The sequence below is a fragment of the Trachypithecus francoisi genome, unplaced genomic scaffold (assembly GCF_009764315.1).
Source record: "Trachypithecus francoisi isolate TF-2019V2 unplaced genomic scaffold, Tfra_2.0 Lachesis_group8, whole genome shotgun sequence".
In the NCBI taxonomy this organism is placed as follows: Eukaryota; Metazoa; Chordata; class Mammalia; order Primates; family Cercopithecidae; genus Trachypithecus; species Trachypithecus francoisi.
This window is the reverse complement of record NW_022681473.1, coordinates 18,972,905-18,985,174: the sequence shown is the minus strand read 5'-3', so window position 1 is coordinate 18,985,174 and position 12,270 is coordinate 18,972,905. Positions and strand designations below refer to the sequence as shown.

The 12,270-nt window shown below is 39.7% G+C and overlaps 1 protein-coding gene across 24 annotated transcripts in view; it reads right to left on the bottom strand.

Annotated features, from left to right (window-relative positions):
- The window catches only part of PHF21A (PHD finger protein 21A), a 197,798-nt gene that overhangs the window by 28,546 nt on the left and 156,982 nt on the right, over nucleotides 1-12,270 (bottom strand). For all 24 annotated transcript variants that reach the window (XM_033204622.1, XM_033204610.1, XM_033204619.1 and 21 more), the window contains one exon: nucleotides 9,410-9,703. In XM_033204622.1, coding sequence (XP_033060513.1) covers nucleotides 9,410-9,703 — 294 coding nt within the window. The remainder of the gene's footprint in view (nucleotides 1-9,409; nucleotides 9,704-12,270) is intronic.

The window sequence follows — 12,270 nt, the reverse complement described above, 5'->3', positions numbered from 1 at the left end:
CAAACTAGATTGTTAAAAATGTATGAATGTTAACTGTAATCCCCATGGTAACCACTAAGAAAATAATTATATACAGAAACAGAAATGAGGAAAGCATGAAAATGACACACTAGGAAAAAAAATCAAACCGAAAGGCAGTATTAGAGGAAATGAAGAATAAAAAACATAAGATATACAGAAAACAAATAGCAAAATGGCGTTAAGTCCTTCCTTATCAGTAATCACTTAAATGTAACTGGATTAAACTCACCAATTAAAAGACAGACTGGCAGAATGAACAAAACACATGATCTAACTATATGCTGTTAAGAGAGACTCATTTTAGAGAAAAAGACACAAAAAGGTTGAAAGTGAAAGGATGTTTATAATGAATGGCTATAGGACTATGAGACAAAAGTGACTTAAAGTCAACAACTGTTACAAGAGACAAAGAAGCTCATTATATAATATACTGACAAAACGGTCGATTCAAAAAGATGATATAACAGTTATAATCATATATGTACCAAACAACAGAGCCCCAAAACATAGGAAGAAAATATTGAAAGAATTGAGGACAGAAATAAACAGTTCTACAATAATAAATGGAGACTTCAACATCCCACTTGAAGTAATGGATAAAATTTGCGCAGAGATTAAAAAGGACACAGGGAACTTGAACAACACTATACACCAATTAGACTTGTCAGGCATATGAAGAATACTCCACTCCACAAGAGCAGCATGCCTATTTTTATCAAGTGTACATGAAACATTCTCCAGGACAGATTATATGTTAGGCCACAAAACAAATATTAATAAATTTAGAAAGACTAGAATCACAGAAACTATCTTCACCAACCACAATGGAAAGAAGCTAGAAATTAATGACAACAGAAAACTGGAAAACTCACAAGTGTGTGGAAATTAAATAATACATTCTTAAACAAGCAATGGGTACAAGAAGAAATCACTAGGGAAATTAGAAAATACTTTGAGAGAAATGAAAACAAGGCCACAACATACCAAAACTTATGTGATGCTGTGAAAGCAGTACTCAGAGGGAAACTTATAGCTGCTAACAGTCTATATTAAAAAAGAAGAAAGAGCTCAAATCAATAACCTAACTTTACAACTTAAGAAACAGAAAAAGAACTAAATTCAAAGCCAAAAAAAAAAAAAAGAAAGAAAATAAAGACTACGATGAAGATAAATGAAATAGAGAAGAACAACAGAATCAACAAAACCAAAAGGTGATTCTTCAAAAAGAATAACAAAATTGACAAACCTCTGGTTTAGACTAAGAAAAAAAGAAGATATAAATAACTAAAACCAAAAATGAGACTGAGGACATTACATCTCACAGAATTCAAAAGGATTATAGGAGAATATACTGAGAAACTGTGCACCAACAAACTAGACAACATAGGTGCAATGGAAAATTCCTAAAAACACACACATTACCAAAATTGACTCAAGATACAGAAAATCTCAATAGACCTGTAACAACTAGAGATTGAAACAGTAATCAAATTCTCCCCCAAAAAGAAAAAGTACAGATCAGATGGTTTTATTAGTGAATTCTACCAAACATTTAAAGAATTAGCACCGATCTGTCTCAAATTCCAGAAAATACACTCTTAAATCATTCTATGAGGCCAGCACTACTCTGATACCAAAGCCAAAGACACCAAAGAACAGAAAATGGACTGGGTGCAGTGAATCACGCCTGTAATCCCAGCACTTTGGGAGGCCAAGGCAGGAGGATAGCTTGAGCTCAGGGGTTCAAGACCAGCCTGAGCAACACGACAAAACCTGGTCTCCAAAAAAAAAAACAAAAAACAAAAAAAAACCAAAAAAAAAAACCAAAAAAAAAAATATATATAAATTAGCCAGGCATGGTGGTGCACAAATGTAGTCCCAGCTACTCGGGAGGCTGAGGTGGGAGGATCACTTGAGCCGCAATCGTGCCACTATACTCCAGCCTGGGTGACAGAGCAAGATCCTGCCCTGTCTCAAAAGAAAAAAAAAATTAAATTATAGGCCAGGCTTGGTGGCTCATGCCTATAATTCCAACACTTTGGGAAGCCAAGGTTGGGTGATCACTTGAGCCTGGGAGTTCAAGAACAGCCTGGGCAAGAAAGTGAGACCCCGTCTCTACAAAAAAATGTAAAAAAATTAGCCAGAGATGGTGGTGCATGCCTGTAGTCCTAGCTACTTGGGAGGCTGAAATGGGAGGATCACTTGAGCCTGGGAGGTTGAGGCTGCAGTGAGCAGCAATTGCACCACTATACTCCAGGCTGGGTAATAGAGCGAGACCCTGCCTCCAAAAAAGCAAAAACAAAAAGAATAGAAAATTACAGACCAATATCCCTTATGAATATAGATGCAAAAACCCTCAACAACAACAAAGTTCCTCAATAAAATACCAGTAAACTGAATTCAAGAGCATATTAAAATGATGATACACCATGACAAAGCCAGATTTATCCCAAGAATGGAAGGGTGGTTCCACGTAAGAAAATCAATATAATACACCACGTTAACAGAACCAAAGGGAAAAAAAAACCATGACATCTCAATTGGTGTAGAAAAAGCATTTGTCAAAATGTAGCACCCCACTACACACACAAAAAAGGTTAACTATGTGAGGAGATAGATATATTAATTAGCTTGATTATATTAATCATATTACTACGTATATCAAACCATCATATTGTATACCTTATACACATACATTTTTTATTTAAAAAATTCAAGTATCTGTTCATAAAAACACTCAGAAAGCTTGGAATAAAAGGGAATTTCCTTGACTTTAGAAAAAACATTTATGAAAACACAGCTAACATCATACTCAATGGTGAAAACTTTCCACTTGAGATCAGCGACAAGACAAGAATGTTTGCTTTCACCATTGCTATTTGATATTGTACTGGAAGTTTAGCTCAGAGCAATTAGGCAAGAAAAAGAAATAAAAGACACCCAAATTGGAAAGGAAGATGTAAATCTCTATTTGCAGATGACATGATCCTACACAGAAAAAAACTCAAAGAATCCATAAAACAAATACTAGAGCTAATAAACAAATTCAGCAAAGTTGTAGGGTACAAGATCAAGACAAAAATCAGCAGTGTATCAGAGGACTGTATCAAGAAAGCAAAAAGGCAAACTACGGAACGGGAGAAAATATTTGCAAATTATCTATCTGGTAAGGGTCTAGTATCCAGATTATATAAAGAACTCTTACAACTCAACAACAGAAAAACAACCCAATTTAAAAATTGGCCAAGGATTTGAATAGACCTTTTTTCATTCATGTACAAATGGCCAAGAAGCACATGAAAAGATGCTTACCATCATTAGTCATTAGGGAAATGCACATCAACACTACTTTGCACCCACTGAAATGGCTATAAATGAAAAAAAAAAAAGGAAAGTAATAGGTGTGGTAAGGATGTGGAGAAAATGGAACGCTCATGTACCGCTGTTGGGAATGAAAAATGATTCAGCTGCCGTGGAAAACAGTTTGGCAGTTCTTCAAATAGCTGAGCAGAATTACTGTATGACCTAGCAATTTCTACTCCTAGGTATATACCCCAAAGAACTGAAAACAAGTAGTCATTCAAATGCTTGCACATGAATGTTCACAGCAGTACTATTCACAATAGCCAAAAAGTGGAACCAACCAATGTCTTATGATTTCTTCCTAGGTCTATCAACATATGAATGAATAAACAAATTGTGGTATATACGTGTCATGGAATATTATTCAGCCATTTAAAACAGAAGAGGGCACTGATACGTATTACCATATGGATGACTCTCAAAAACATGCTAAGTGAAAGCAGCCAGACATAAGATATCACATATTGTATGATTCTATATATATGAAATATCCAGAACAGGTAAATCTATGGAGACAGAAAGCAGATTGGTGATTGCCAGTGGCAGGGTGGAGGGCAAAAGTTAAGTAACTGCTTAATGGATACTGGGTTTTATTTTGGGGTAATGAAAATGTTGTAGAACTTAATAGAAGTGGTGGTTGCACAATACTGTGAATATACTAAATGCTACTGAACTGTTACTCTAAAATGATTAATTTTATGTGATTTCACCTCAATTTAAAAGAAAACATTGGATTAGAAAACAAAAAAGAATTCATGGATATCTCTTTGATGCACCTAAAGTTTGGTCTCTGAGATTATAAACCATTACGCAGACTCAAAGTTGTCTTGCAGATGTTATTTTCTGCCTATATGGTGTTTAAACAGTTACCAGTATTTTAACAACTAGGCAACTTTTAAAAACAGCTGGATTTCAGGCTTTTCTTGAAAAAGTCTCCATGTGATAAAAGTTTGTTATTGCCAAGCAGCAGCTGCTTCCTTGAGATGAAACATATTACTGTGCAGTTTGCCACAGTTTCTTCCATTTTCTATTGTCAATTATTATCACGCTTGTCTAACTTACTATTTTAAAGGGGAATTAAGAATAAACATGGGATATCTCTTATACTCATGTTCCCACTGAAAGTGGAAAAATAAATAAAAAATCCAGTTGTTTACTCCTAGCCTGTTTCACTCACTTACATCTCCTCTTCGAACCCACGGTTATCAGAATTTGCAACTCCTGTTCTTTTTGGTATCATAAAAGAATCCAAAAACTCTGCACAAACCTAGAATGAAGTTAATCAAGTACACTTTATATATTTGTCTGCATGAAAAATCAAAGTTAGGCAGATGCAAATAAATGTCCAGATAATTTTGTTCATCCAGATTGGGATTGAACGCAAAGCAAAACCCATGGTTTGGTCACTTGGATCTATTTTCCTTACTATAGCACCAGTATTAAACTGGGGTAATGGGAGGCATCAGCACGGGTTTACTAAACAGAGAAAACAGAAATTTGAAGATAATACATCGGATAATATTATTATCTTGCAAGTACTCCTCTTTAGAAGATACTGTGCAGATTCTATGAAAAATATTTATGGTAATGTGGCAATTTTTTTCCCCACAGAACCTCGGATATTTTTCAGTAGCTCCGCCTTGACGACATACATAGAAGTCTTTGTTGCAGGGTGTGCAGTGGGGTAGAGAAGAAAGAAACATAATTCCTAAGAACTCCATCAGGCACAGTCTAATAAACATTAAATACCTTATCTCATTTCATCACCAACAGGTGTTAGTCCCATTTTAGAGCACTGGAGAGGACAAGGACACAAAGGGAGGTGATGTGGAGGCTCTATCATAAGTCTTCTGGCTTCATCTACTTTTCTGTCTAAAACAAGTCTTCAGCTTCAGAGATTTTTAAACCCTACCACTTGTTTTCTCAGAGCCACAATGTAATGTGGTTTCCAATAAGGGATAAGATCTCTTATCTGGGGTGGATAAGGAAGTTGGTTATGTCTGACAGGGGAAGGACACACGAGACCACTGCTGTTATAACTGGCATTGCCTTCTCCCATTCCTATGCCAATGTGGGAGGCCATGCTTCCTTCGCCTGGAGACACAGCCTCAGTGCCTGCTCCAAACACACTAGAAACCGAGTTCCGTGAGGGTACAGGCTTTAGTTTATCCACCTTATATATAGACACCACATGCAGCATAGCAACCGGCACTTAACACATTTTTATTAAATGAATGATGTTATTATCTAAAGGGAATAGCAGAAAGCAAAAGGGAACCCATTTAGCCTGGTCACAGAGAGAACGTTGGATACAGGTTTGGTAACTCTGTGAACAGGTTCTTCCATGGCTACAAACATTACATTGTTTTATCTTTAGCTCTAAGATCTATGAGATCTCTTACTGGCTATAAATGTGATACTGGAAATGAAATATAAATAGAAAAGAAGGCTAGTTGAAAGAAACAAAGTAAGAGAATCCAGAGAATGCAGTCTAGTGTAAAGAGAGTCTCTGCTGATTGGGCTTGGTAACCTCTAAGACTATTACACCAGGCTGCCCAGCAAACTAAAATAACAATGACTGAATTCCTTTATTAGACCAAAAAGAGAGAACATTGACCGGGCGCGGTGGTTCACGCCTGTAATCCCAGCACTTCAGGAGGCTGAGGTGGGCGGATCACGAGGTCAGGAGATCGAGACCATCCTGGCTAACGCAGTGAAACCCCGTCTCTACTAAAAATAAAAAAAATTAGCCGGGTGTGGTGGCGGGCACCTGTAGTCCCAGCTACTTGGGAGATTGAGGCAGGAGAATGGTGTGAACCCGGGAGGCGGAGCTTGCAGTGAGCCAAGATGGTGCCACTGCACTCAAAAAAAAGAAGAGAAAGAGAACATGAAATTTACTGCTACAAAAGAAATTATTTTAATTCTTAAGAATTCAAGGATATCTTTTTGTAATATTATAATTAAAATAAAAAGCTCTATCAACATGAAGGCCAGGACATGAAAAGATGTTTAAGATCTATTAAAGTAGGAAAAAAAAACAAATTACAAAATATATAGTTTGATTTTGGTTTTTGCTTAAAAAATGTTTTACATGTACATAGAAAATATCTGGGGGACAGGCGTGGTGGCTCACGCTTGTAATCCCACCACTTTGGGAGGCCAAGGCAAGTGGGTCACCTGAGGTCAGGAGTTCGAGACCAGCCTGGCTAACATGGTGAAACCCCGTCTCTACTAAAAATACAAAAATTAGCCGGGTAAGGTGGTGGGCACCTGTAATCTCAGCTACTCGGTAGGCTGAGGCAGGAGAATTGTTTGAATCTGGGAGGTGGAGGTTGCAGTGAGCCGAGATCCCACCATTGCACTCCAGCCTGGATGACAAGACTCTGTCTCAAAAAAAAAAAGAAACGAAAAAAAATCTGTAAGAATATAATCTAAACTGTTAATAGTAATTAACTCTTGGGGGTAAAATTATGATAAAAGTTTATTCTCTCTTTAGATTATGTGGAAAAGCACTTTCTACAATTCATATTTTTGTAATGTCTGAATTTGTTTTAAAAATGAACTTGTAGGCGGGCGCGGTGGCTCAAGCCTGTAATCCCAGCACTTTGGGAGGCCGAGACGGGCGGATCACGAGGTCAGGAGATCGAGACCATCCTGGCTAACATGGTGAAACCCCGTCTCTACTAAAAATACAAAAATTAGCCGGGTAAGGTGGTGGGCACCTGTAATCTCAGCTACTCGGTAGGCTGAGGCAGGAGAATTGTTTGAATCTGGGAGGTGGAGGTTGCAGTGAGCCGAGATCCCACCATTGCACTCCAGCCTGGATGACAAGACTCTGTCTCAAAAAAAAAAAGAAACGAAAAAAAATCTGTAAGAATATAATCTAAACTGTTAATAGTAATTAACTCTTGGGGGTAAAATTATGATAAAAGTTTATTCTCTCTTTAGATTATGTGGAAAAGCACTTTCTACAATTCATATTTTTGTAATGTCTGAATTTGTTTTAAAAATGAACTTGTAGGCCGGGCGCGGTGGCTCAAGCCTGTAATCCCAGCACTTTGGGAGGCCGAGACGGGCGGATCACGAGGTCAGGAGATCGAGACCATCCTGGCTAACATGGTGAAACCCCGTCTCTACTAAAAATACAAAAAACTAGCCGGGCGAGGTGGCGGGCGCCTGTAGTCCCAGCTACTCGGGAGGCTGAGGCAGGAGAATGGCGTGAACCCGGGAGGCGGAGCTTGCAGTGAGCCGAGATTGCGCCACTGCACTCCAGTCTGGGCGACAGAGCGAGACTCTGCCTCAAAAAAAAAAAAAAAAAAAAAAAAAAAAATGAACTTGTATTATCTTTGTAATCAGAAATGTAAAAATGAAACCAAAATAATTTGTCTCCTAAAAATACCTTTATCAAAAAAAGAGGTAAAGAGAAATAATATTTAATAACCTAAAATAGTGTTGTGAAAGCAGGTTCTGTGGAACACTGAGGCTCCTCAGAGGTTCTTTGAGAGCCAGTGCAAGACAACATGTCCCCACCCAAACTCATAAGCTTGAGCATCTGGCTCTCAGTAGCTTAATACCAAAGTTCTGCTGTCAATAAGTTTGAAATTTTCTGTTTTAAAATATGTGTAAATAATTTATTTCTGGGCTGGGCGTGGTGGCTCATGCCTGTAATCCCAGCACTTTGGGAGGCCAAGGCAGGCAAGTCACCTGAGGTTGGGAGTTTGAGACCAGCCTGACTAACATGGAGAAACCCCGTCTCTACTAAAAATATTAAAATTAGCCAGGTGTGGTGGCTCACGCCTGTAATCCCAGCTACTCAGGAGGCTGAGGCAAGGAGAATCGCTTGAACCTGGGAGGTGGAGGTTGCAGTGAGCTGAGATCTCGCCATTGCACTCCAGCCTGGGCAACAAGAGCAAAACTCTGTCTCAAAAAATAATAACAACAAGTAATTTATTTCTGAATGTTTCTTAAAGCTCTTCCTGGGGTTTGAATAGGTTCCCCAGGAATTGAGATGTATGTGTTCTTGTGTTTCCTAAGCACAGATTTTGATACCTAGAGCTTCTTGAGTGCAAGGTCTACTGCATTGGTGAGCTGCCTGGGTATAAGGCCTAGTACTCTATGCATAGGTGCCTCTGCTCAAGAAGACTAAGGCAGCAGGCAGCATCTGAACAGCCTCTCTGAATCATGGTCCATCCAGAAGCAGAAGATTCAGGATCACCACAATTTTCAGATAAATGAGAAGTCAAGACTGAACAATTAGAAATAGGTCGATGACTTTTTAAAGCAACTTTCTTGAGAGAGAATGCTTTTCTTTGCCAAATTCTTCTTTCTCATCAGTAGTCGTTTTTCAAATAGGATACGGCAACTGCCTATGAGTCCTTTTTGTTGTTTTCAGAGGTCTTTCTGCTACAGAATCTTCAAGTATTTTTGCAGGTTACTTGTATGTCTCTAGCCTCGTTTTTTAAGATAAAATCTGACTTCAGGAAATATAAATGGAATGTTTCAATATTCGAGCTAAAATGTCTGCATCCTCTAAAGTTAACAGAATGCTTTTTGGAAATTTTAATTTTTTTTTGTTTGGCTCCCCGTTATCTGTAACAATCAAAGAAAAGTCTTTGAAATGAAATCCCTTCCCCTGTTTTATTCTTTCTGACTTTCACAGTCCTATCTTCATCTGGATTCTTATTGGGCCGAAACTAACATGGCGTTTTCTGTTTACTACCTCATCTGTGTTTCCTGACAAGAGGGTAGCAGAGCCTGTGAATTTCCCCATCAGAACCACCAGGGGGAGCTCACTCACACAGGAATCCCAGCCCATCTACGAGGGGATGGTGGGAAAAGCAACCCAACTTTCTTCAGTAAGAATGACCCTTCTGCACGTGGATGAATTATCGCACATAAGCGACATCTTACTGACAATGGTGGTGAGATGAAGAGCCCTTGAGAAAATGTATTTAGAGAAAGCCCAGCAGCCAAATGCCTCAAAGGCAAGGCTACTGCCCTGAGCAGGTACATACTCTGCCTGTACCTGTTTTTCAAGACTTGGCTTGCTAAGCTGTACAGTTTGAGGTCCAGCGAGTCTGGTCCCTGGAGTAGCTATCACAATGCTGGTGAGCTGGGCCATGGGGAACGTTTTGGCTATGGTTGCAGTCTGCCCATTGACGACACGGACGGGGTGGATGGAATTCTGGGATGTGGGAAGGGTTGTGGGGGTGAACTTGGTCAGCATGACGGGCCTCTGGATAAGCTGAGGAGCTGCGAGCATGGGAGGTGGTGCTGGGGCAATAGGAATGTTATTCTGGGCCACAGGCTTGGGTCGAACCTATAGGGGAAAGAGAGAATAATTATTGTATTACTTAAGCTGCTCAAGTCCTATAAAAGCAAATCTTCCACACTCTATGTATGAAATAGTATTTAATATACTTACTAATGTTCATTTTGGTATATTAATTCTATAGACCTCAGGGCATACAATCTTATATAAGACTCATCAGCTCTTGAGGTTCTTACCTCACCCTAGAACACAGCTTTTGATTCTAAACCCTGAGCTCCCTCTTCTACACCATGCCACCTCTTCTGGTTGAGCTCAAAGGCCTAATCCAGAGACTGGTCCCACCCAGAACTTGTGCATAGTATAGTCATAATGTTGCCAATAGCCTTAACTCATATTTGAAATTTCTTCATATTCACAGCTTCAGCTTACCCCCATTTCTGGCCCTCTAACTCCCTGTTCTTGGCCACTCCTCCTCTCGGTCTCCTTTGTGGGCTTACTCTTCCTCTGCCTCATCCTAAATGTGACTATTTCTTGGGATTTTTTCCCATGGTACCCCTTTTCTTCCCAATGTTCCCATTATTCCTAGGACCTTTCACCCATGTCACGGCTTCAATTACCATCTGTGTACTGAAGACTTTCACATTTTTACCTCAGAACCTGAGACATTTCCTGAACTTCAGAATTATATTCAACTTGAGTATCTCATAAATTCAAAATCAACATGTCTAAGACTCATTAATTTCTTCTTCCAATCCTCTCTTCCTCCTATAATTGCCTCAGTAAGAGACCTTTTCTTGACAAACTTCGGAATCACTCTTAATGATTTCTACTCCACCCTCTACTCTCTAAATACTTCTCAAATCTGTCTACTTCTATCCTCACTCTACTATCCACTATCCTAGTTTATGTGTGGCTCACTAAAAACAGTGAAAAAAAGTTACAGTTAAAAACATGAGGTCAGCCTTGCTTGGGTTCAAATCCTGGTTCTACCACTCACTGGCTGTGTAACCTCAGGTAACATACTTGATTTTTATAAGCCAGTTTTGTTGTTGTTGTTGTTGTTGTTGTTGAGATGGAGTCTCGCTCTGTTGCCAGGCTGGAGTGCAGTGGCGCGATCACGGCTCATGACAGCCTCCGGCTCCCAGGTTCAAGTGATTCTCCTGCCCCTGACTCCCGAGTAGCTGGGGCTACAGGCACACGCCACCACACCCAGCTAATTTTGTATTTTTAGTAGAGACAGGGTTTCACCATGTTGGCCAGGATGGTATCGATCTTCTGACCTCAGGATCCACCCGCCTTGGCCTCCCAGAGTGCTGGGATTACAGGTGTGAGCCACTGCGGCCAGCCATAAACCAGTATTTTTCAAACTTTTAAAACTGCGACCCTGTGAGCAAAACCCTTTCCCCTTATGCATGAGGCTTGACCTTCAATTAACTCTTTAGCTCTGCTCTCCTGGAAACCTGGTAAGGGTAAGAATGTCAACTATATTACTAGGCAAAACCGCTTATGATAAAAATGACCCCTTACTGGCTGGGCACAGTGGCTCACACCTGTAATCCCAACACTTTGGGAAGCTGAGGCTGGTGGATCACTTGAGGCCAGGAGTTTGAGACCAGCCTGGCCAACATGGTGATACCTCGTCTCTACTAAAAATACAAAAATTAGCCAGGCATGGTGGCACACACTTGTAATCCCAGCTACTTGAGAGGCTGAGACAGGAGGATTCCTTGAACCCGGGACGTGGAGGTTGCAGTGAGCTGAGATAGCGCCACTGCACTCCAGCCTGGGTCATAGAGTGAGACCCCATCTTAAAAAAAAAAAAATCCCTTATTGCTAAATCAAATCTGGATGGGCTTGAGGGGACCCCATGACCTGGGCTTCCCTAAGTGGGGTGACTCTTATAACTTGGGCACATCCATTGTGGGGACCTTGAAAGCCATGCCTATGTAGTTTTTATAAGATACATTGGCTCCTGTGGGCATAAGGCTTCTATGCCAAGGTGGCTTTCCCATTGTCTTAGGGAAGCAGCTTATTTCCTTACACCTGAGCTATCCTTGGACCGCTGTAGGGACTGCTGTATGGACTCATTGAAGACAAACGTCTGATGCTATCTTGCTCACAAGCTGTGGTTTCTGTCCTGTATCATTCCAAGTAGACTGGTGCCAAGTGTGGCCCATGAAAGTCTTGTTGCTATGAATATTTGGCTGAACTTAAAATAACCCTGTGGTGGGTGCTACTAACGGTAAGAAATGTATTTTACTCTGTAATCAGCATGCACCTATAGACATATATCTCTAAAAACAAAAACTTTCTGAAATAGAGAACACAGTATGTGCTATGTACTCTTAACAGTTCCTATTCTATTCTATTCTATTCATTTTATTTAAACACTCTGGTTACAATCCACTAAATTGCTTTCACAACAAGTGGGTCATGATCCACTGTTTGAAAAACATGGACTAAATCTTAGATTCCTTACCCTAAAAAGAGTAATACCTATTTGCATAGGGTTGTTGTAACAATTAAAATAGATACCCCATATAAGTGCCTAGCATAGTACCTAGTATGTAGCAAGATTCTCTAAACATTGGTTAATACCATTATTGACAATGTCT